At 43.8% G+C, this 26,057-nt stretch overlaps 1 protein-coding gene across 8 annotated transcripts in view; it reads left to right on the plus strand.

Moving 5' to 3' along the window:
• Positions 1–26,057, plus strand: part of COL12A1 (collagen type XII alpha 1 chain) — a 151,074-nt gene that overhangs the window by 1,659 nt on the left and 123,358 nt on the right. For 2 of the 8 annotated variants that reach the window (XM_048495759.1, XM_048495767.1), the window contains exons 2-8: positions 9,590–9,700; positions 19,504–19,623; positions 21,392–21,535; positions 22,895–22,954; positions 24,129–24,392; positions 24,580–24,744; positions 25,396–25,569. In XM_048495759.1, coding sequence (XP_048351716.1) covers positions 9,625–9,700; positions 19,504–19,623; positions 21,392–21,535; positions 22,895–22,954; positions 24,129–24,392; positions 24,580–24,744; positions 25,396–25,569 — 1,003 coding nt within the window. In that variant the 5' untranslated portion in view covers positions 9,590–9,624. Of the gene's footprint in view, positions 1–1,623; positions 1,913–3,192; positions 3,486–9,589; positions 9,701–19,503; positions 19,624–21,391; positions 21,536–22,894; positions 22,955–24,128; positions 24,393–24,579; positions 24,745–25,395; positions 25,570–26,057 lie in introns of those variants that run through there. The other 6 variants (XM_048495750.1, XM_048495775.1, XM_048495741.1 and 3 more) reach the window with 6 other exon arrangements.

Consider the following 26,057-nt stretch of genomic DNA (forward strand, 5'->3'; position numbering starts at 1 on the left):
AGCTGGCTGTGCTTCATGGAGGGAGACTAACTGTCTGGGGTTGGGGGCGTGGATTACCCCCATGTTCCCAGCCAAATGTGCCACTGGGTGAATTGTATTTGGTTGGAGGGAATACAGGAAAGCATCTTTCCCTTTTTCTTACTTGTGACATCCAGTTTCCTGAGTCAGTAGTCCTTAAGGTGGCGCACTCTTTCCAGTTAAGACGTGTCGATGACGCGACGCTTTGCTTCCTTCTACCTGCCATAGCCCCACAAAGCCTTGGTTTTGTTTGTCGAAAGGAATGGGCGTTTAGGGTGACATGTTGGCATGTGACTTTTTAGCATTGGGTTCAACCGTTTGGGGATCTTTTGGTGGTTAACATGGTGTGGCTGTTACCAGGCCGGGACACCCTCGCCCCGTCTCTATCCCATGGGGTTCTGGTTCTTGATTAGAAACTGTTGCGGGGCGGGGGGCTGCTCGTTTCCGGGCGATGCAGGCTCCATCTCTTTCCGCAGACGCCTCTGCTCCACAGCACTTCCTCGGCGGGCCCCTTCTGCGTTTCCCGCTCCAGGGCTGGCCACGTGCACAGAGGAGAGAGAAAAAAGCCGCGGCCATGAAGCGACTCGACCAGGAAGCTGCATTGGGTTGGAAGCGAACAGGCGAGGGCTGATGCCGGGTCAGCCGCCAGCCCCTAGCGGCAGATCGTGACAACCAGCGGAAAGCCCAAGACCGAAAGGGCTGCTTTTCCATTCCAGTCCAAGGGAAGCGGAGCTACCACATAGGGCCCCGAAAAGGGGCGGGGCGGGGGATGGGAAAGGATGCAAAAGCAAAGCTTGATAAACATTTGTGGCAAATGGGTGAAAAGGGACCATTGGAAGCTGGGAATGGGCCTTATGGGCTGTCCTGCAGAAGCTGACGATATGGGACTTCCCTCCTCGTATTCATTAGGTCTCCCTCCGCCAGCTCCCTATTTGCTGACTATCGGAATTTCGCCGTTCTTCATGAATGAATGGAGTTGGCATCGATGAATGCCAACCAGAATGGGGAGGGGGTGGCAGAAATCTTTTAAAAAATAAAATAAAAACAGGGCTCCCCAAACTTCGCCGGTTTTTTGAACATAAACCGCCAGCAACTTGAAGCATGTCCGAAGAAAGATAGGAGGTCGCTCCGTATATGAATGAACAACCTCCTCCCCCAGTAAAATGTCCCACCAAAAAGCCTCGCGCATTGCGGTCAGTATTACTGCGAAAGGATTTGGCGGAAAATCACTCCCCCGTCCCCCACACATAGCGAGAGACAAAGAAGATGCAAATGCCAGAAGAGTGACACCCCCACCCCCTCCGCCTTGTTGCAGTAAAACCCTGGGGGCGAGACGTGGGCCAAGGCCTGGCTTCCCCCCGGGAGGGCGCGCTGGCTCGCGCGCCTGCTACCGCTTGGCACCTGAGCCCGGGCGGGAGCGACTTGTATGCTTGGCTCGTGGGTCTCCCTCTTCACTCTCCCGCCCCCCCTCCCCCCCGGCAGGCGGCCCAGTGGTGCGCTCGCGCGGGACTCCTCATGCCTCAGGAATGCGACGCGGTATGCGCGCCTTTGCAGGCAGGCGCTGCTGGCCCTGGTCTTGGGGAGAGCGGCGGCGCATAGCTCACGCGGTGGCAGCCGTCCACCTTTCCTGCCGCCGTTTCGTAACCGCTTAGGAGGGACCAGTCGCGAGTTGGGAGCAGCCCTCTATTAAGTAGCAGCTTGCGGGAGGCTTTTCCCACTCGGAGAAGGCGCGGCTCCTCCGGCGGACCGGAGCCCTCGCTGTCGCCTCTCCCTTGCCCGAGGTGTCCTGGCTGGAGCGCCTCTGCCGCCACCTTCCGCCTGCCTTCCTGCCTGCCTGAGCTCCTGCCGCGCGGCACCGTCGGAGCTGCCGCCTCCCCTCAGCAGCCCGCTCAAGGTCTGTGAGCTCGCCGCAGGGGCATCCCTGCTCGCCTCCCGCACGCGCAGCTCCCCGGGGACTGACTTGGAACAGCCGCGGCGGTCTGGCCCGGGAGAGCCCGCGCCTGCGCGCGTGTGTGCGGGAGAGGGAGAAAGGGAAGGAGTCGGGCTGGTCCAGGGAAGCGGCCCTGGATGTTAGACGGCAGCGTGATAGACGGATGCCCTCGGCCGGCAGCGGCGGCGGCGGCTTTGAGGATCAGAAATATTGGGGGGAAACGTCTATTGTTTAATCCCCAACCGGGAAACCGAGGAGCAAAATCGGGGGTTTGGGGGAGGGGGTGTGCGGAAGCAATGGGGAAAGTTCCCCCCGTGTGTGGCATCGAAGGTTTCTTATTCGTTCGAGCTTCTATGGCTCCTGCAATGAAATCATTCGGGGGTAGAAATGCCTGCCAAAAAAAAAAAGTTTCATACTACCAAAATTTCCTTTGCTATTTTCACAGAATCTTAGACAGGGGCTCGGGGAGGGGGGGAAGGGGGCTGCCACTCATGGCCAAGTTCCTTCAAACAACACCCCCCCCCCCCTTCTTGGTCCTTAATTCCATGACGGTAAGCGGTTGGTGTAGGTAATAAAGTCCCGACTGCCAGGAATATCCTTAATCGCTTTTGGACGCTTTCCCCCGCCTTTAACCCACCCCACCACCAACTCCCTTCCCTGACTGTACAGCAGCTCCTTATATGTCAGTTTCTCCTATTTCCAGCGGTTCGCTGTTGCGGGAAATGCTCCCATTCCCCCATTCATAGCGTATGACTTGTGGTTTGCACTAGATTACAAAACCCAGCGATTTGATCATAGCAGCTCAGCAGGGATTTCTCTGTCTCTCCCCTCCCCAGTTGAAATTATTTTCTTCTTGGAATCAAGACGAGTACAGTTCTTTTTTCCCGGGGCACAACCTAGAACCAGAAGGAGACTTGCTCCACCAGGGAAAGGAAACGTGGCTTAGGGACCACCACATCCCTTAGTCTTTCAAGGCTGTTCCTTATCAGAACAGTTGTGACTGAAAGGCTGAAATTGCCCAGACACTCTTGGCTAGGCGGTCAGTGGTTTGCAACGTTTTAGAAGACGTGGGGTGGTGAGGCTGGGACTTGCCCCTGATGCTGAGAGTCAGCAGGGAGGACCTTCTTCTCCCAAACCGAAGTCTCCGTAGCGCCCTTTGACGGATTCGTCTCGTTGCTGCTCAAAAGGTGGCGCTCCAAGATCAGCCAAGCAACCGCCCCTGGCTGAGAACAGAAGCTTTGCTCCGGGTCCGTTTACAAGCCTTGGACTCCAACGTGCCGGAGACTGGAGTAGACGGGTTTCAAGACTACCCTTGCGGAGCGCAGGGGTGGCTCAGCGGGGCGGACCGGAGCAAGGAATCGGCGCTAACGTGGTCGGCGGATCGAGCGCTTCTCCGCGGTGCTTGGGCATGTTTGGGTGTCAGGGAGCTGGAAGCGCATCTCATTGACCAGCAAGTCGGGCGCGCGCTGCTTCGGCCAAACTCCAGCTCTTGACTGCGATCCCACAAGATCCAGTCAAGTCTTGTCAGTTTTGCATGGTGATTAATTGTTCTTTCTTTCTCTCTCTCTCTCTGTCTTTAAAACTTCTCTTCGGGTAGCGTCGGAGTGTTTCTCCAATGAGCCGAATGATTTATGAGAACGGTTCTGTTTCCTGCAGTTCAGTCTGGGCAGCGGGCTGGTGATTGACAGCGAAATGCCAAAGGGGATTACATCCTTCTGAACGCATTGAAGCTTAGAAGGGAGTGATTCTGCTTAGAATTGCACTGCAGGCTGACTTGAGTGTTTCCTTTTCTGATGACATGGCTTGATCAGTTGTTGTGCCGCTAGAGGAGACAAGATCTCAGCCGCACCGTTTAATTTCCCATCTCCTAATTAGGGCAATTAAAAAACTTGGTGCTCTGGAACTGCTGCTGTTTTGAGTTCTGTCCCTTCAGCCTCCCCATTGGCTCCCACAAACTTCAGGGTGAGAGGGGCTGACATCCACAGGCGGTTCTTGTTCAGTTTAATGGTTTCGTGGGAGACCAGTGAACTCTTAGATTTCCAAGAACCTTTGAATCAAGGATCAGTAAAAAGATCTGACAGTGTTCTAGAGTTCAAGTACAGTAATAGTCTGTTTATCTTTATAGATTTTTTGGAGATAAATCTGATTTCCGTGAAATTGACTGGTGAGAGTGACCGTATTGCTTTGCAGCTTGAACGATTAGTGGTTAAGGATGCCTGTTTTGTTTTTATTTATTTACTTTATTTATAGTTTGTCAGTCACTCTGAGATTCAAGGCAGAGTCTTTGCCAGACTTTGAGCAGGCATTTTTTTTTAAAAAAACCCTAGCTTGTACTGATGTTTTTGATATCACTAGATATATTTTATATTACCACTTTTTAAAAATATACGGTATGCTGAATAGATACTGTTTTGTGGGACTGTTGGGGTAGGTGTGAGTGTGAGAGCAGGTACTAAAAATCAGCAGAGTGCACAAACAATAGCAAACTTTTCTTAGTGTGAAATGTAAATTACATTAGTGCAGAATTTCGTGATGTGTGTGTATCATGCAAATCAATTGTATTTACACACAGATGTTTATTTTGCATATTTGTGCTTTTGCCCGATGGAGAGTAGGATGCAGACTGCTGCTCTGGCTGCTAGAATCTCAATTTCTCCCCATCCTGAGCCCCCAGTTTAGCAGGTTTTCCATTTGCTGGATACTACCTATACTCATTTTTGCTACCTTACTAAAAACTTTGCTCTGTCAAAACTGAAATCTGAGATGCTGCATTTTGTGTCCAGTACTGAATTCTGCTGGTTTCTTGTGTTGTACTTGGAATGTCTACAACCTTATCAATGAGTAGTGTACATGAATTCTTTCAGAACATTTCAAAGAATTTCTGATTACAGGAGATTAGATGATGTTAGCAAGCAGCTAAGGACTTTATTTCCAGACTGCCAGTTCTTGACATCTTCTTTTGCCTACTTCCATCCTACATTTTTGAGCAATTCTCCATCCCCCAGTGCATGAGCAAAACTATCTGGCTACATCAGAGGCTACCAGACATAGGTATCAGATTTCAGTGGTATGTTACATGCCCTTGTGTATTATTCGTTTCAGACCTTTACAAACCCTTCCGGAGCTGCATATTTGTAGGCAGAACGCTTTTATTGCAATTTCCAGCTACCCTGAGACTTCTAAAGTGAACCGTGACTAATTGCTTCAGCAGTTGTGAAAAAGGAAGCCAATGAAATCTCAGCTGAGAGACATTTGAGTTGATTTCCTGCAAAGAAGAGGAGGAGGGAGCAGGAGGGAAGGGACTTCTGAATTTATTGTCATTGGAGCTCACTGCTGGCTCTCGTTTCCTCAGGATGGGAAGGAGAATAAAATTGGATCTTTCTTCCTGCAGTTGGCATGCATGTGTGAAACTCAGAGATACAGTTTTAAATATGCTTTGAATGGGAGGAGGGGGTGCTTGGTTGTGGGTAGGCAGGAAGGTGGATTCACAACAGCATTTCTTTTTGAAATGTTATTTATTTACACATCTGCTTTCTCCCCGAGGCAGATTTCAGTGTCTCCTCTTCCCCAGTTTATCCTCACAGAAACAACTCTGTGAGGTGGATGAAGGCTGAGCATGTGTGACTGGCCCAAGGTCACCCAGCAAGCTTTTGTGGCAGAGCAGGGATTTGAATGCAGGTCTCCCAGATCCTGGTCTGACACTCTAACCAATACACCACTCTAGCTGTCTTATTTATTTTATACAACAAACTAACCTATAACAATATTGTGTATGTGTCCATTAAGTGCAGTCAGGTCACCTGACCAGAGGCGTAGCTAGGCCAGATTGCGCCCGGTGCACACTCTGGCTTCCCCCCCCCCCCCACGGAGCCCCTTTCCCCCCACAGTGCCCCCTCCACACACTTACTTTAGCAAACGGAGCAGGCTGGAGAAGAGGCCTGCCTGTTCCCTTCCAGGCTGCAAACGACCTGGTGGGAACTACATTTCCCAGGAGACCCGTTTGCAGCCCGGAAGGGAACACAGGCAGGCCTCCTCTCCAGCCTGCTCTGTTTGTTAAAGTAAGTGTGGGGGGCATCGTGGGGGGGGTGAGCTGAGTGGCTGACAGACGAGGGGGTCAGGGGGAGGGGTCAGGGGGAATTTTCTGCCCCTCAAATGACCCAAAGCCATGCGCCCAGTGCGTGGCGCATCCCCTATCCCCTGGTAGCCCTGCCACTGCACCTGACTTAAGGTGACCCTGCAAGTTAATGTCTTCCAGGCATCCTATCATTAGCAGCCTTGCTCAGGTCTTGCAAACTGAGGGCCATGGCTTCCTTTGTAGAGTCAATCCATCTCAGTTGGCCATTGCTTTCACAGCCTGCATGTTGTAGGCTCCCCAAAAAAGGAAGCACCCTGGTGGAGGCCATTATGTAGTAAGCAAGGAATGCTGGGACCTAGATGGGACTCTAAAGTGCTCGATCCAGCAGGCTAGTTCTTATGTTCTTATGTTGGATCTTTGTCTTTTCCTGCTGCCTTCACCTTTTCCTAGAATTATTGTCTTTTCCAGTGGCTCCTGTCTTTTCAAACATGTTCATTATTCCTGGGTAACTATGATTTGCTTGTTCCTCTCAGCCAATTCAACATTCGTGTTTCTTTTGAACTTTGAAAGACTATCTTTAGTTTTCTGCCCTGTTTTTTTCTATGTAAGTTCTGTATATATTTGGGAATAACTTCCCTTCCCATTAATGTTATGTTTGGTCACTGTTAACCGGAGCAGAGAGTGGTGGCACTTTGTTTTTGCTTTCCTAACCATGGATTCTCATTCAGTAGCTGTGATCTGTGGAGGCTCTTGGGATGGGAGGGTGAGAAAGAGGGGAGTGCTACAAGTTCAGCAGAGGAAAAGGGTAGGTAGGTGCAAAACCCTCCAACCTAGGGAGTACTGAGGTTGTACTACTGTTCTCCACTGGATGACTAAGTGGTCCAGGGGTGTTCCCAGGAGCGAAGCCAACTTTAGTCAGCTTCCATGGGGTTTCCATTCTCCACTGGATGGCTAAGGGGACACACTGGACTATTATTCACTCACTTCCTGCAGTGCGGCTGTGAGCTTCGAAATGGAGGCCCCCCCCCCCCACGCTGTTTTCTGGGCAAACAGGGATTCTTTTGAGGTGAAGTGCCCAGCGGCCATGTAGTTCCTCCCCCTGCTTCCTGATTCTCTCCCCACTGCAGTTCCTGCTGTTTTGTGGACTGGGAAGAGCAATAAGACCTCCGGAAAGCAAAATGTTCACTGTTTGTTTTCACTTCTGGTACAATTGGGTGGGGGAAAGAATCAAACTTTTCCAGCATTTCAAAGCCATGGAGCTTGAGTCCTTTGAGGAGCAGCAAGTGCAGAGGAGGAAAAAAAAATCTGTGCATTATGGGGACATTTCCCCTAAGGAAATCAAGATTTACTGTGAAGGAGACCACACATCAGGGGCGAACCACCCACTGAGACATATGGGGTCATATGTCCCCAGGCAGCCACCATTTGGTCACATGGGGAATGGAAAATCACCCCGAGATGTGCGCTACCACCAGTTCCCCCATTCCTCTCAGGAGGAGGCGTCCGTGAGTGGAGGGGGCGAGCAGGGCGTGGTGAGCAGGGTGCCTGCCCCTCACATGTTAAAAGGCAGCTCCTTCCCCTTGTTTGTTCTACCATGGCAGCTGGGGAGGGGGACGAGGAGGCTCCCCCAGTGGCCAAGGGCAGCCACGGCTTGGTGCGCCCACCTCCCATTGTCAGGGTGGATGGTGGCCAGCCCAGCCACGCCCAGTGTGGGAGCAGAGAGGCTGGGCTGGATGGGGAGTTGTCGCTGCTACTGCTCCTCCTGCTCAGTCTGGCTGGACACAGGGTGGCTGGGGAGGTGAGTCGAGCTGAGCTGGGGAGCTCCAGGGCACAGCTGGGCAGCAGCAGGCAGACCTGGGCAAGGGACTGTGCCGGGGCCCCAGGGGGCATGCAGCTCTGGCAACTCACAGGCCTTCTACTGTAGTCCAGCGGTGCAGCTGCAGCTCCGAGCTGGGCCAACCTGTTGCAGAGGCGTATCTAGGGAATATGGAACCCAGGGCAAAATCTAGGAAAATGGAGGGGGAGGCAGGAAAGTGGAAAACTCAGATTTTGCCCCAGGCTCCATTTTCTCTAGATACTCCTCTGCCACACATACATAAATAGCCATTGTCCCTTAAAGGCAACATCCTGAGCTATGTTCCGGACCCTTCAACTGGAAACCAACTGGAAACAGTTTCCCTTCAACTGGAAACTGGTGACGTGGGGGTGTGTGTGTTCCTGAGCTGGAAAGCCCGTGGAAGCTGACTAAAGTTGGCTTCGCTCCTGGGAACACCCCTGGACCACCCCTATGCATGCTGGCACAAACTCCCATGGCACAGGAGTTTTAGCATGCACAGTATCTTCTGGGTTTGGTCATGACACAGTTGTGCCATGCCTTGCTGCCAGCATATTAGTCCCTTTGCTAGTGCAATTGCCCCTTATGCTGGCAGAATGGACACCCTTATTGGTGTGTATTTGCACCACTTCCAAGACTCCATTCACCCCACTACCCGCACGCCATGGATTGCACTGCCTGAAATTTGTAGCATTGTTATGCGAGACGAATTCCCTTTTCTGAAATTCACTTTTTAGATGAAGCCACTGATTCCTCTTATGCTGTACTTTCTCTTTTAAAAGAAAGATTTCTCTTTTATTTCTTTTGAAAGAGAAATTACACCCTTTTATTACTTCAGTTCTTGCAGCTGTATTTTATTTCTCACCACAGGGTGATACTCTAGCAAGAGGGTAGGAAGGCTTGGAAAGACAATGGGTGCCTCTCAACATTCACGGAATGAAATTCTGAAATTTTGTAGAACCTCCCTTCTTGCCTCTCCTTTCTTTGAATTTTGGTTTGATCAAAATGGAACTGGCTTCAAATTCCTAAAAAGAAGAAAATAAACAGATTATTCAATTATAGGGAGAAAATGGGTTAAAATAAATCAGGAGAATTTCTTTTAACGACACTAGGAACTTGGTTTATATATGACAGGCAAGCAGAGGCGTAGCTCCCTGTGGGGGTGTGGCAAAGGCGTTCTGGGGGCGTGGCGGGGGCATTCCGGGTCAGGACAGAGGTGGAGGACGCACCGGTACACTGAGCACCTTTCCCCCTTGTTACGCCTCTGCAGGTAGAGTTTTTTCTGTGCTGCTAGAAAAAGGTGCAGGACTCAGAGGGTATGTGAGGAAAGTCAGATAACATTTAAACTAGGAAAAACATTAACCTATGACTGGTAATAGTGGCATAAAGAAAGCAAGATTCCTAACAGGTAATAATCAAAGCACTTGAAATGCATGTGCAATTTTGCCTGAATTGTTTAAGATTAGGTTTTTACAGTTCCTGCAAAAACAACATTTATCACATTGTAGCTGATACTGTAATTGTTCCTTTACACCCATGTCTGTTTGTTAGGTTATTCTGTAAAGGAAAGTCAGAGTATTAGAGTGTGGGCTCAGTTGCATGGATTTGTGGATATTGGGAGAGGATGGATTTGGGAAAGCAGAGCATGCCTTTAGTAGCACGTGACTCCCCTTCCTCTCCACTCACTTTTTGATTTCTCTTCCACCCTTTCTTTTTTCTTTAATTGTCATAGATTCATTCATGTGGTTGTAATCCAAACGGACTGAAATGAAGATCAGGTTCTCTGCAGCAGCAATTGCTGCTCTGTGCACAGCTTTTCTCCTCTGTTCGATAGAGGCTGAAGGTAAATCATTTATTCCTTTACTCATTGAAAGTGATGGTGCAGAATTAGTTCAGTGCAAAACAAAACAGTTTTTCACTGAATGTAATTGCTTTGCCTTATTCCTGTTTCTGGGTTTTCTTCCTTTCTGTGTTTTGTTTATTTCAGAGAGCCAGCTGTATAGCAAGACAGCTATAGCTGTATCCTCTCTCCTTCTTCTTCTCTGGTGTCTTTCTGGTGTGCTGTCCACACTGTGTGTGTCCTTTGCAAATGGGAGTTGGCCTGTGCACTCCCGTTTGCTCTCTGTTTCTTTCTTCCCCCACCCTGAGGGTGAGTGCTCAGGGAACAAGAAGATGCTTGTGCAAACCTGAAACCTCTTGTTTATAAGTGAGAGAAACCATGCAAGATTTGCACTCATCCTTCTGATGCTTATTGCTTTGCTTTGTACAGTGAATACATAATAGACATGTGTATTTTTAAAATGTATGAAATAAAATTCTCCAACAGATTCCTGCTGTATTTGTGTTTTGTTTGGCGTTGGGGTGATAGTGGAAGCCTTTCCTGTTGAGTTAGTTATGTGAGACAAGGGAAAGAGCAATTGATAACTGCTTTTTAGGCAGAGAGAACAGGCCCCAGGCATTGAAGTCTCAACAGTTACAATTTTGTTTGGAATGTTGGTAATAGAAGAGAGAAAATTCAAGTTTAGTTTCCTCATTTTCTCACAGGCACCAGTATCTTCTTCACAAAACAAATTTCAGCACATTTTTTGGGGGGATACTCTTTTGATTCCTATAATATAGATGTAAGAAGTGTCTAGGAAAGCATCAGGAGTCCACATATCTATTTGAACACAAACTGTAGGCTTTTACTGATTTAAATTCATTTATAAACATGTTCAAAAGGCTTGATTCTAAAGTTGTGGGCAGTGGCATAGCTAGGTAAACTCAAGGCCAGGGGAGGCTCCAGGTTTTCCACCCCTTCCATGGCCTCCCATGTCCCCCCCCCCCCGGTGCCTCGCCACCCTGTGCTCCACTTACCTTAGCTGATCAGACCTGGCTCCCTGATGAGTATGTGGCCACAGTGTGAAAGGACTGCCCAGGCAGTGGCCACAGCATGGGGGTGGCCGCAGTGCAAAAGGCCTGCCTGGGCAGCCTGACTACTCCGTGCTGCAGCCAGGTAGTCTGCTGCCTGAGGGGTGGGCTGAGGCCTGTCTCTCAGTCCGAAGTGTGGGGGGTGATTTTCCACCCTCCCCACGTGACTTGACAGGGCGCGCCCAGGGTGTTTGTCCACAAATGTCCCCATTGCAGCTACACTATTGATTGTGGGTGACTTTGTGACTTGTGTTGTTTTGAGGATGTTTGCACAGCCATATATTTCATATGGTCAAATTCCCATTGAGTTTCTCACATTTGGATGCATCTGTCTCTAACATGGTCCAGATTGCAATGTGCTAGTTTATGGAGTCTTTTTTCCCCCTGGACGCCATAGTCCCTGTCAGCATTGGAGCCCTGTATACTTGAGAAATTAGTTCCTACTGGGCAGCCTGCAATTAAAACTTGACTAAAAGATGCCATGGTAGATGTGTGTAAAATGTAACAGGTAAATGGTCCCTTTGTTATCAGACAGAAGAATGCTCCTTGAACTGGCCTTGTCATTGACTGCAACATGTTAAAGAGAGTTGCTGGAAAGAGATTCATTGCGTACCCTTCAATGTTAATGACATGCTGCCATTCACCATGATGCCTTCTGTCAGAAACAACGGCCCATTACTCATAGAATGCTTACTTCAGGGCTGTTCAGGGGCACTTTAGTGCACAATTGACTTGCAGAGAGGTCTCCTCGTGTTTTTCTGTTTACATGCGAGGAGCCATTCTCTGCCTGTCCTGAAGCTAGCCTGCTGGTCTCAATGGGCCTCTGCAGCTTTTCCTGATTCTCTTAATTCTTCCCATCAACTCCTCTTAAAGGCATAGATCTAATCGCACCATAATTGCAAGATAAAGGGCTTTGTTAAAGCCCTTTAAATTGCATTATATTGATATACCTGGGATAGCAAATATATCAATATTGTAGCTCCATTTCCAGCATAACTCCCTCCCTCCAAAAAAAGAGGCAAAGCCATTCTCTGGACCACCACATACTGATAAAGAAGGGAACCATGTGCTAGATTCCCCCTCCCTTGGTGTTATGGCCAGTCCTCCGGGGTGGGAACAAGGACGGAGGACTGGCCATGACACTTCCCCCCCCCCCACACACTCTTCTCTCTCTCCATGCTGCTGCTGCAGCCTGAAAAATAGTTTTAAAATACAGTCTTGTTTGAAATAAAGTTTTTAAAAGCTCTCCTGATCATCGTGGAGGGTGGAAGCAGAGCAGGTGATGTGGGATGGAGACAAAAAGAGATCCTGTGTTGTTCTTTGCAAAAGCCAAAGAGAGAGGCTTGAGTTTAAAACAAACTTATCTGAATGAAAGTTTTTAAAAATGCCATTCTGATCATCAGAGAGAATAGAAGTAGAGTGGGGAGGTGGAGTGGAGCCACAAGAGACCCTTCCGATGTTGTTCCTATCAATGTATCGATGCAAGCATTTAGAGAGACAGAGGGGAAGGCGTGCAAGGCAGTGCGAGGGAGTGCAAGGGTGAGATTAAGTGGGCTGGCTGCAGGCAGAGGGAAGAGGTCCAAGACAAAGCTATGCTCATTGGCAAGTCTGCCTGTAAAGCAAAATTAAAATGGAGAGAATAGAAAGTGGAAGCAGGGCTTGAGGAAATATGTCTGTACAAGAAATGTTGCGGTGATGCACATTTGCCCCCATCACCCAGCCTGGTGCATAATAGGCGTATATCAAACCTGGTCATGCAAGCAAAGCACACTGACAAACAACAAGTCAGTTTACTGTTCAGGTCAGTTCCGGTGGATGAGACTTGTCCATTGAGGATAGCTTTTGAAAGCTCAGGAGAAGGCTGACTATACCAGAGTCTTTATAAGCAAAATGTTGCTTTGGTATATGGCCATTTGCCTGTGACCTGGCACGTCTATAGTCAAGAGTTTCAACAGAGAAGTACAAAAGGTTCAGGAAAGGTTTAGGATAAATGGTTTCTTTTTATTGAATTTGAAAATACAGTATACAATGCCAATACTCCTTCCTAAGGGCATGTTTCAAGGTATCCATTTGTCTCTTGAAGTGTCATGGACCCCTTTGGTCTGATTCATTTCTCTCTTGTGGGGGAAGATGGCAACCAAGTTATGCCACTTCCCTCTCAGTCTGTTGCTGGTGATTCTGCTGGAAGCTCAGGGTTCATAGCAGTGTTCTGGGTACAGAGGAAGAGACAAAGTAATGAAGAAGCACTCTTACTTATGGACACGGCATCATGGACTGGGCACGACATAGAAGAGCAGCTTGGAAGGATTGTATACTACATGGATGGATATGTGTCAAGTATGTATGCGGGTAACATTTATTTATTTTCTTCTACAAGCTGCTTTTATGGTTCTGGAAATCTGTTCAAAAGAATGCTGTAATTTTAACTGAATGTGTGGAAACACAAACCATAATTCCAGTCCACATAGGATCTCAAATGTTTGACCTGTTATTGCTTTTGGTTATGACTCAAGGCCACAGTTCTCATAGCATGAACCGCAATATAGTATCCCAGTCAGCCAGAATGCTCCAGAGTGTTTTTGTTTGTTCTTTTGAGAATCTAGAATGTCACTTTGTAGGGCTTTTCACTTCTAGTGGGCTCCTGTTTTTATTATGGACTGCAGGAAAACAAATATGTTTGCAATTGCACAAACACCATAGATATTTTGAAACTTTGCTCTCTGTTTATTCCATACTACATACATAATCATTCCTTCTCCAAGGAAACTTTGGGAATGGCAATTCTATGAATTGTTAGTACGTCCGATAGAATTCTCAGCATCCTCATTAAGCCCTAGGATTTGTTAGGGATACTAGTCGCAGAGAGTAGCCATTTTTTGTCTGAGGTAAAACAACTGGGTTCGAGACCAGAAGCATCTTAGAGGCCAACAAATTTTGTGGAGTATATAAACTCCCTTTGAAAGCTCCCTTTGTCAAATACAAATTGGAATAGAGAGATCCTCCTTTCTAACTCATATCTGACAAAGAGAGCTCGGACTCTCAGAAGCTCCTACCCTGAAATTCCTGCTGGTCTTTAAAGGCTACTGGACTCAAATTTTGGGAAATGGTGCCCATTAATCTGGCATAATACCATTATAAATATATCATGTAGGTGTATTTCTAGGAATCCCAGGACTGTAAGGTATTTTAAGGTGGATTAAATAAATAAATTGGTGTTTATTTGACATAATTTATTTGACATAAATAAATTTATTTGACACAATTCTACTTTATAGCTGCAGTTCTCAATATCCTAATACACTGTATCAATAGAATTTTAGTTTAAGACTCAGCTATTGTGGGAAGCAGGTCTCTTCAAATGTCATAGAAGAAATTCTGGGGATCTGCTTCAGTCGGTTTCTTTAACTGTACATAAAAATTGCTTCTATACAGCAATCTTTTGCAGATATATATCTGAAGTATCTTTGGAATTTCTGTACCACTAAAGACTTTCTCTGTTCACTTCAATGGAAGGGGAAACTTCACGTGGGAAAAGGATTGACTTCAGCAGAATTATTTCCTTCACTTAAGTGAATGCAGAAGGTTTCACATGCAGGAGTTCTGAGTGTAGGGTACATAGAACTATGAAAATGTATTTTTCCAATTATACAGATCAGTTTCTTACAACTGCATCAAGATCATGCTTTAGTTATACTGAGAAGTGTAGCACAATGAGCATGAATGCAGTGTAAAAATCATGTTCTGTGAAATGAATCCTCTATATCCTTTCCCACTAGTGCAAGAAGGCTGCAATGTTGCAAAATTTCTCCTGCATCCTCCTCTTCATCGCAGCTGCCCATTTGATATGATTATGCAAACCCATACCATCACCTTTTGGGGCTCATAGGTGGCTGCTGGGGAAAGGGGAAGGTAGAAAAGATGTACCTCTGCCTTTCTCTCCCCTAGTGCTGCATAGGGTCCAACTCTTATGTACTCTGCGAAAGTAGTGGAGACTGTTTTTAATTACTCAGTTGAAATGTTATATGATGTGTTATTAAATAGATGGTAAACAACCCTTTCATTTCTTTCTTAAAATTTAAAATAATTTAACAATGAGCATAAGGTGGAGGGAGGGATATAATTAGAAGACTTAAATAAATAAATAAATAAATAAAACAATTGATACTGTAGTTCCACATTGGTTCCACTTTGTCCTTCCTCTGCCATTGCAGAGGTGTTCATCTGGAACTAGACAATTTGGAACTCCTTGAAGAGCATTGAAAATGATTGGCCTTGCACAAATGGAAGTGCCTTGTACCAGAGAAAGCACACTCTGGCGTGGAAAACCTTTGTAATGGCCAAACAGAACTATATATAGAACAAAGGTTTAGGATCTAAGTAACTGAAGTTGTGCTGCTTGATAGATCGAACTCAGTGTTTATAGGTAATTTTCCTGCCTTGCCTGGTAGCCACAGTGGCACCTTATCAATGAAATTGTGTGACCTGCAAAACTGCTATGTATTTTCATTTATTTTATTGAATTGAAAATCAAGTTAATATCACAAATCTAAAGCATGAAAACACCTTGTTCCTTCTCTTAACTGGTCAAAGTATGTTTAAAGTGCAAACAGCTTCATGAATTGGATGTACAGAGGCTACATATCACTTATATTTGGTTTAGTGAGAGAGGTGACATTAGGGTTGTGCAACTAAATATTGCTGACACAATAAAATGTCCAATATATTTAGTATTGGAATTAATCGGTAATATCTGATGCTGCAAAGGAAACTCCTGATATTTCCAGTTCCAATATTTCATTCCCAATAAATATAAGGAATTGGAGCCAGAGGCCTTTCTGGAGTTCTGTGTGTGACACATTATTTAAAGTTTCAAGGGAATGCTATTTTGGTGGGTATTAGGACAGTTCTAGAATCCCATGATGGCTATTTAAAGTTAACGTTTCAGTAACAGATGTGGTGTGGACCATCTGGGAAGTGTTTCCTTTCCTTTCATGTTCTTTGTTCCTCAGGCACTTTAAAAGTTATATTTTGGAAAGGGAATAATTATCATTTTCATTCAATTTTGGGACTATTAATATTGTTCCAATATTAATTAAAATTGAAAAATGTTCCTGGTAGTTTCTAATACAATATAAATTCTCCTGATATTTATTGAAAACAACAATCATGCTGTTCCAAACTTTCTGACACGGAATTAAAATGGTAGTTTTTGTTCACTGAAGGTGGAATGCAACCAGCATCAAATGGAATGAGGAGATATAGTTTATTTCCACAAACTTGCTCTGTTTGTGTTTGGTTGGCTCCAACCCATAATTAACATTCCCAATCTTGGCTTGCACTACAGTACTGTGAATGGCATTAACCAGAAGGACATTTGTAGACAGAGAAATTCTTCTCAGGGGTCCTTCTTTTGACATAAGAAAAATATGTTTATACTTCCCTCCTGTGAACAGCAGACCATTATGTCATAGGAGGAGATGCTGTAGGACTTTCTCTGAGCTTCCAAAGTGGTGTTCTGTGATTCATAGGAGACTGATGTTGGAGAAATACAAGCCCAAAGTCTCTTGATCAGGGCCATAGCTGGGCAGGAGTGTGTTTGGGGCGTACACCATGTTCTATGCCCCCGGTGGCCCCTTCCCCCCATGGTCCCCCACTTACTTTTTATAGCTGGCGGAAAACAGCTTTCTGACGACTGAAAATGGGCCAGGCTGATGGGGTGGGGCCAGGCCTAGTGAGGTAGGGCGGGGCAAGGGGGTTGGGGGCAAGGGGGAAAGGGGTTGGGGGAGCAATTTTCGCACCGCCCCCAGGCAATGCGTGCCCCCCCGCCCCCTTGTAACTTTGCCACTACTCTTGGTCATTTGGCATGTCTGAAGATTGAAAAGTGTTAATATTTTGTCTCAAAAATATTCATTCCAAATGACTTAGTAACCATGGGTGAAATCACATTGACCTTCTCCAAATGCATTTCCTGTGGGCTTTGGTGGTAGTATATGAGCTAAAAGTGACTTTCGTGCTTTGTTTTTTAAAAAACTGTCAAGTGCCATGTCTGAGTCTTCATAAAGTAGATTCACATCCGTTAAGATGTTAAAGACTTTTCCCCACAGTTAGTTTTTTCAGTCTATCTGGAATCCAGCCATTTGGAAATCAACAAGGGGGGCTGCTGCTGTCCTCCAGCAGTTACAGCCTAAGGCCTCTGCTGCTTCAGGTCAATTTACCTTCAAGGTTGGTGGTGCTATTTTTTTTCCATGTACTGCTTAATTATTTTTTTTAAAAAAGAGCATGCTCAGGTCAGTTGTCTCTGCCTTTGCATTAAATTTGTCCTGAGCCATTCCTTTGGAAACAATATTTTATAATGGTATTCTTTTAAACGCAAGTGTATTTTGTTATTAACATCTGTTGCATGATTTTGGTAGTGCATACTGCTTCCATTTTGTTTGCAAAAGTGTATTTCCATAAACAGAATGAGGAGTCAATTATGCATGCAGATTAATATTCTAATCTCACTGCCTGTGTATGGATGATAGGAAAAAAATAACATGTATTCTAGCACTAGCATACCCATTGTAGCAGCAGCACAAAGCCATATTATTCTATTTTCATTGGAAATGGCCATACATTAAAACACATGTAACATTTCTTCAGGTTCTCAGGTCCCACATTTAAACATATGCCCAAAGTCAGGTATAGTAATTAAAATAGAAGTAGTAATTTGAAGAAGTGAATTACTCACAGTGCACACTGCTGCAGAGCCATTTGATTCAACAAGGAGCATGAGACAAGAGTGTCTTTCAAATTAGTTGCATTAACTATATAACCTACAGTTAATGTAATTAGACAGCACAAGGATACCAAAGGTATTTGAACTGGACAAAAACAATATAAAGTTGAGTCATACGCAAAAGAAGTGAACTGAACTACACTACTGTAGGTGATAAGTGAGCTCTCTGGACATAGCTAACAGTTTTATTGTTTTCTCAAGAGATTCAAGCTTAAATTAATTGCATTTTGAAAAAGACAATAAATTGGAACCAACCATGAAGCTGGATTCAAAGACTTTCTTTTGTTGATGTGAGGGGGGCCCTTCTGCTCACAGACGGTGTCTTCTATGAACAGAAGGTGATACTTGAATCCAGCACCATCATTTAGATACAATTCCAAGAGTGCAATCTTGTACACATTTACCCAGGAGTAAGCTTCACCAGAATTAGAACTGACTTCTGAATAAACATGCTTGAGATCATGATGTAGATTAAGCAAATATGGGCATCTTCCAAGAAAACCACAAGATATGGCTCATGAACAATGCTTGCCAAACAATCTGAAGTATTAAAGAAAGTGTGGCTGAAACTTATTTGCCTTTGTTAGACCTGTTTAAAATAGTTATTTATAGTACGCCTACCATGCACTGACAGTGAATCAGTAAAATACTGCATGAATCAGCATGAACTTTAATATCAGAATATCATTATAAAATATTATTATGAAATGTCTTTATGTAATGATCTTTGTACATGGAGGCTTTTGTCCATTGTGGGCAGCTAAACAAAATAATAATAATAAAATAATAGACTTTTCATATACATACATGCATGATCTGCAAAAGAGCATATGTGAGCTATTCCTTTCTGTACTGTTTGGTTCATCTTCTCACCAGCTCCCACAAAGTAATTTGCAGTCATTTGTTTGAATCACTGGTGCCTTTTTCCTTGTTTTTTTCCTCTATGCCTCCTATAAGTAAATGTTTATAAATATGTGTTGATGTTGTCTTTCCATAATTAACCATTGTTGTATAAACACCATACTGGCATTTTATGTTAAAATGCCATTGCTTAGTATGGCTACACCTGCTGCAAAGAGAACACTGATAAAGATAAATGGTAGTTTACACCTCATAAATACTACAACAAAGTGGTGTAAACAGCCCGAAAACATGGTCTTACAAAGTTTTGTGTCACAGTTCAATTGTAACAGAAAATAATTTATAATTGGTTAACCCCCTTTGCTTATGTGGTATACGTAAGTATATACAATGTATGTATACACACACATACAAGATAAACAACTTTGTTGACTTTTTGGGGTTAAGCTCCAAGAATATACATTTATATGTGTGGCATAAATTGAGAACTGAAATGCACAAAGCTTTGCTGTACTCTCAAAATATATATTTCTCTTTTTCTCTGCCAAGCTTTCAAAAAAAAAAGTTTCAGTGAAATACAAATGTGCAGAGACAAACTTAAAATGATTTATTAATTCTTTGATGTCTCATTATAAGAGGTGTTAATGTTATTGTCAAATGATCTCATCATGTTGTAAGCAGGTTGTGATTTGGCATGCTTTTATGGATTGCACCCAGCATGTTGAAAAAAACATTCTTTTAATTGTTATGTGAAATGTTTGCATATGTGGTTATTATCTGTGAACTCATTGTACATGTATCCAGATGTGTTTTCTACTGTGCTTGGTTTTGCTGTCTATTCTTGAATGACTTGGCAATTCAAGAAACCAACGTTCTGTGCTGTTGTCTGTAATGCATATTCTCTTTGATGTGTTTTTGTCATAGTCCATCCTATATCCTCTTTTTGCCAACAACATATCTTTATATGTGTTGGAAACAAATTTATGCAAAGACATATATCTTAGTAAGCTTTGCTTTATATATTTTAAATATTAATTTGAGAGTTATTTGTTCAAACTTTTAAAAAAATAATGTAACTTGATACAAATCTTTTGCAGTTAATCCACCTTCAGATCTGAGTTTTAAAATTATAGATGAACGTACCGTTCAAATGTCATGGAAGAGGCCACCTGATGCAATAGAAGGTTACAGGATAACTGTGACACCTGCTACAACTGGTAAGATTTACAAGTGCAATCCACAATGGGGGATGAAAGGGCTTTGGAACTGGTGCCAGTGCCATTGTAGTCCATATCATGTATGTGGCACTTATGCCAGTGAGAGCCAGTGTGGTGCAGTGGTTAAGAATGATGGACTCTGATCTGGAGAACTGGACTTGATCTCCCACTCCTTCTCAAGAGTGGCAGACTCTAATCGGTTGAATCAGGTTTGTTTCCCCATTTCTACACATGAAGCCTGCTGGGTGACCTTGGGCTAATCACAGTTCTCTCTAAATTCTCTCAGCCCTGCCTACCTCACTGGGCTGTGATTTAATCATTACAACTCTCTGCATCAAGTACTGTGTGTAGCTGTGGCGGTGGTAGGAGAATGATGGATGCACTTCACCCTCTCCCCCTTTTAACATGCTATGTTAGGCGGGAAAGGTCCTGCTGAACGAAGGGAGGGAGACTGAGTGCTCTTAAAGTGACAGAACAGAATAAACTTTATATTCTCTGAAGGCAGGCCAGCACGTGTGCAGTCTCAATGTGTGCCTGCACAGAAGTCCACTCAATGAACCACTATTACACAGATAAGTGCAATGCTGTTCTTTCCTTTCATCTAGTTTGGCATATGCCCACATAAATCCAACCTGGGAAACCTAAATCCTTGTTTTCCAGTGTTGTAATTACTAATTCCATTGTTCTAATTACTGTCACTGCTGGACATCTACACCAAATATGGAGAAGTGTGCCTGCTTGCCTTCTTCATCTCCAGCTAAAACTGGACATTGTGTCTGTTATTTGAGTATTCTGTCTGGAATATTATAGTATCTGTAAAATAGTTTCTACTCATTTTCTCTTACGCTAACATTGGTAGAAGTACAAACATATATTTATGTAGTTTGCAACTTGTTACCAAGTGCCTTGGGAATTAGAATTAACAGGTCTTTCTCTTGTTTTTTAATATAACAATAAGCAATTGTTCAAATACACTCCAGTGCAGTTTGAGAATAGATATTAGGGTTGTTTTTAATTTATTAAATTAAATTATATCTGGTAATTCTGTGGTGTGAGAAGGAACAGAATTTCTTCAGCATACAGAACATTACGATTACCTGCAACAAACTGTGATTTAGGGCCCAACTACCTGGGAAGGCAGGATCCATGACTGGGTGCTCCAGTGACTTTGAAAACAACCACAAGGGTGGGATATTGATTGGGACTGCAATCTTGGAAGCAGGGAGCATAATTCTCCTCACAGAGTCCCTTTTATCTCCAAATATAAGGAATACACACACAAAAAAGTCACACAACAATAAAGTACTATTTAATGTTATCCATCTCTGCCTTCATGATGCTCAACTGCTGGCATCAAGAAATTGTCATTTAACAGCTCATAGTCTGTGGCTAGTATCATTGCAGTTTACTTTTTAGTAAGCTGTTCATGAATGTTAATACCCTCTACAGCACTTAGCTGTCAAACATCAGCTGGCCAACCTCTTTGTGATATCAGGGCTGCCAGGTTTCAGGTAGACAGAAGGGCCATGACTGGCCACACAGCTGTACTGTGACATCATGTTGAATTGGTCATTTATTGTTAAGTAATACTCAGCCTTGTGTGCATTAAGCTACTGTTAGCTGTTCTAGAAAAGCCTAGAAAAGCCTTTGAGGCTTCTGAAGTCTTTCATAGCATATAGACAAATAAATATTTTTCTTTGTTAAAATTTACCCTACTGTCTTTAGAAATTCTGTTTTTTGCAGTTACTGTATGTATGTTGAATTGCAGATGGACCTACTAGAGAATTTACCCTAGCTCCTAGCACTACCCAAACTATATTAAGAGATCTCCTGCCTGATACTGAATATCTTGTTACAATAAGTTCATATGATGATACAGAAGAGAGTTTATCTATCTCTGGTCAACTTACAAGTAAGTTCACATAATAAATTCTGACTAAATCAGGTGTTAATGTGACCAATCCAACATTATCTGACTCAACATTGTTTGCACTTCACTTTGAGTATATACTTAAAATTTTGAAAATATAAAAAAGTACTCTTGGGTTCTGTATAGCTTGGATTCTGTGGTGAATTTCTATTAATGGAGAGGGTATGTTTGGTTGTTACCTAACCATGCTGTTTCTAAGGATCCTCTGTTATCTAGGAATAGCATTTCAGAGCAGTTCTGGCTATAATGAGAGGAGAGTAGCAAGGAAGTATTGTTCTACTGACTATTAGCAGACATTTACCACAATATCCTAGCCAATTTTTCTATAGTATGGCATCCCACCAGATAGCCAGAGAAAAATGCTGTGCTTGTAATGATTCTATGAGCCTGCTGATATAAACTGTGTATCTATATCATTCTGTCAAGAAATGTTGCTGAGCATGAGACACTGGGGTAGGAGTCAAAACTATACTGGGAATTTAGAGTTGCCAGGCCATAATCAGCAACCCTTGGGAAGAACTGTGAGGTGGAGCCTGAGGTGTTGGAATAATAAAAACTGGAAGTTACATACTTGGACACTCTAGTGTTTACAGGAATCTCTACGTTTTACCACAGAGGTTTTGTAAAATGCTAGAGAGTTCATTGTGTCACTTCTGTTTTTGATCGTACTTCCCCACATTTCCTGCAGTAGAAAGGCTGGCATCCCTACTTGGAATGGAAGAAAAGCTTCTGTTTAGTAAGGTAGATGAAAATCTATAAGGGGTTAACTAACTCATGACAACAGGCAGCATTTTGCAGGTCTTGCTTTTGCATTCCTCCTGAACCAGTCAGATAAAAAAACTGCTTGTACATTTTCTGTTTTATTTTCTTTTGAAAGGGACTTCATTTTAAAACAAAATGGTGTATGTCTAAAGCAGGGGTAGGGAACCTGCGGCTCTCCAGATGTTCAGGAACTACAATTCCCATCAGCCTCTGTCAGCATGGCCAATTGGCCATGCTGGTAGGGGCTGATGGGAATTGTAGTTCCTGAACATCTGGAGAGCCGCAGGTTCCCTACCCCTGGTCTAAAGGGTATTGCTCCACATGCCTCCTTGAAGGTAGCAGCCCAATTATATGAATGCACCCTAACTTTGACTTTGCAAGGGTTAGGGTTTCCTATTTTCATGTGCTGAGAAGTTCTGACTTTTGGGGGAGAATAGCTACCATGATGTTATGCAGAAGCCCAGTGCATGTTCACTGATTGCAAATGCCATTCTGTAACAGGGAGAAAGTTGTCATGTGAAATCTGTCCATGGGATACTTTCTGGCTTTCAATTAATCTTGTGTTTTCTTTTGTTCTAGTTCAAACAGGTGCTTTAATAACGACAGGGGAAAAGAAGCTTGATGAGGTTCAGTTACAAAGTAAGTATCTTGCTATCAAGATGGGGCCAGTGGTGTGTGTGTGTGTGGGGGGACAATGTCTGGAGCAAAATGGTGCCCGTGCCTCGCCCCCCCATGGCGCCCTACCCCCCGCGCCCCCTCACGTTAGTTCAGCCAGCTGCAAAGAGCAGCTGGCTAAAAAAGCAGCCTGGTGGGAAATACACATCCTAGGAGACCTTGCAAGCCCCAACTCCTGTGGAGGCATCCCTGGGGGTGAGTAGGAAGGGGGCCTTCGTGGTTTCTGCTCCTGCCGCACTAGCTGACTGCTCCCGGCTGCCAGGCCTGGTGGAGGAGGGGAAGGGGGAGGAGGGTGGGGGGTGATTTTCCACCCACACATGACCCCAATAGCGCGTGCCTGGGACGCGGTGCCCCCCCCGCTTGGTTGCAGCTACGCAGCTGGATGGGGCCATACTGTTGAATAAAAAGCAGTGTAAGGCACCCTTTCTAGAGGAAATTAACAAGGCAGTTGTATAGAGATGTGTAACAACTTTCCTGTTCTTTTCTTGGCATGTGTCTTCATTGAGCAGTAAAGTTGTGTATCTTGGCCCATCCCAGGTTAACCACTGTAAAAACTTCTTGTGCTGACTACTAGTTTAAACTTCTGTTCATCATACTCTATCTACCTTAACATGTTGCTGCCACTTACCCCCATCTTTGATCTATCAATAGGTGTAAAGTCAACCTGATGAGCAGTGGATCTTTGTTTCATTTAGGAGACCTGTCAGTCATTTTGGTTCATTGTCTAGAGCTTTATTTCAGCTGCCATGGGCCAACATATAAATTGTCTCTAGATTACATAGGCATATCTGGCCCCTTGTTTTTGTATTATAATGTGGCACATTTATGTATTAATTATATAGAATGAAGTAGATTCAAGGAACTGCAAGGGAAACTGTGCTTGCTGTCTACTGCATGTTTAGAGCCCCCAAAAGCTGTTCTTCAGGATCAGCATGAGTTGCACTGTGGGGGAGGGGGAAGCTGTAGCTTGAACTGGAAATCAGTAAAAATCAAGGATTTCCCTATGTGAATGGAAGTGTCTTCTGCTCAAGTACAAGCACCTTTGGACGCAACCCATTGTATGTGTTGTTGGTATGCTTGAAAAAGATAATTGCTTATTGGATTGCATAAGTGTAATTCTGTAAAAATTATATTCCAGAATGTTCCCTCAGTGCTGTTACAGATCTAGTTTTTCTTGTGGATGGTTCATGGAGCGTGGGGAGAAATAACTTCAAATATATACTGGACTTCATTGTTACCCTTGTATCGGCTTTTGATATTGGAGAAGACAAGACAAGAGTTGGAATTGTTCAGTACAGTTCGGATACGAGGACTGAATTCAACTTAAATCAGTATTTCAAAAAAAGAGATCTCCTTGAAGCAATCAAAGGAATACCATACAAAGGAGGCAATACAATGACAGGTATAGACTTTTTTTAGGTGATTAGTAATGCAAGAAACATACTTGCTATGTTTATTATCTTATTTGATTTTACAGGAGTATAATATAAATCTTGATATAAATCTTACTTATCCATGGATGAGATCTTGACTTAGCCATGTAACCACCAGCTCAGCAAATCTTGACTTAACCATTTTGTTAATTGTAGGTGAAGCTATTGATTACCTGATTAGGAATACATTCACTGAGTCTGCTGGAGCAAGGAAAGGCTTTCCCAAAGTGGCAGTTGTCATTACGGATGGGAAGTCTCAAGATGAAGTGGAAATTCCTGCAAGAGAACTTCGAAGTATAGGAGCTGAAATATTTTCTTTGGGTATGTTGAAGTTAATGCACAAATGATTGCTAGGCATCTCAGGCAAAAAAATTGAGCTTACTATAAAAACAGAACATTTTTTCTCATTCTAATTGCTTGTAGATGTACTTTTCAAATGCCCTGCTACCATTTGGGCATGTTGCCAGCCATGCTAATCTTTTTGAATCCTGCATAATAGAAGTGAAAACTTGGTCATCAATATATTTTTATTATGGTCTTTCTTAATATATCAGAAAGGATACCATAAGCAAAACAGCAATATTTTAAGCCATTAAAGTCTACCAGCGTTTATGTCTGGTGAAAAGGGAGCTGTAGCCCCTTTGACCAGCAAAATGGCTGTGCACAGAACTGTGGAATTAAAAGTTATGTGGGACAAGGAGGGGAATTGGGTGAGATCAAGTGGAAAAGATAGTAGGATCCAAATTATTGCTTTCAACTAGCTGAATACATTTCATTAAAGAAGACTGCTTTGAATATATTAAACTAAGCCAGGTATTTGTTTTCTTCTGTTCCTCCCTGTTCCTCTTTGTCTTTGAACTCATGGAGAGGCTGATCCCAAGCCTGAAAAGTTCCATAAGCTCAGCAGTATGGACATGCAGCAATCTACAGCGTTTGTTATGATTTGGGTCTCACATCTTTTTAATATTTTAGGAATCAAAGCTGCAGACGCCAGGGAACTGAAGTTAATTGCATCTCAACCCTCACTGACACATGTTTTTAATGTGGCTAACTTTGATGGCATTGTGGATGTACAGAATGAAATAATCTCACAAGTATGCTCTGGCGTTGATGAACAATTGGGTGAACTAGTTAGTGGTGAAGAAGGTGAGAAACCTTACGTTTTCATGGTAATGTGAAAGGATCCCTGTTCACGTATCCATCATTGTGGTGACACCGTAGCTACTGGCTCCATTTAAAAAGCTATTTCAGGTACCTCAACAGGTAGACCCAGAAGGACTTTTTGAGCTTTTAAAAACTGCCCTTAATACTGCATTAGAAGCAATCCAGAACATTTTGTTCTATTACAAAATGATTTGTCATGTAGCATAGAGAGATACTGTTGAAAAATCACAATTAAAAACCTTATTTATTCCCGTAGAACTAGTTGCTTGTTGTTTTTGGAACAGGCCTATGCATAAATGTTAGAGAATACAAATGCTGAGTGGACTCAAGTGTAGTGAACTCAGTGGTAGCAGGTCTAGACAGTGGACTCTTAAGTGTAGCAGGTCTGCTCAAGAGTAAATATCATTTTCGTCAAAGGGTTCCTAGAATTGCTACCTTATTGCTCTTCAAGTGTAAGAAACACACAACAT

The sequence above is a fragment of the Sphaerodactylus townsendi genome, linkage group LG01 (assembly GCF_021028975.2).
Source record: "Sphaerodactylus townsendi isolate TG3544 linkage group LG01, MPM_Stown_v2.3, whole genome shotgun sequence".
NCBI lineage: Eukaryota > Metazoa > Chordata > Lepidosauria > Squamata > Sphaerodactylidae > Sphaerodactylus > Sphaerodactylus townsendi.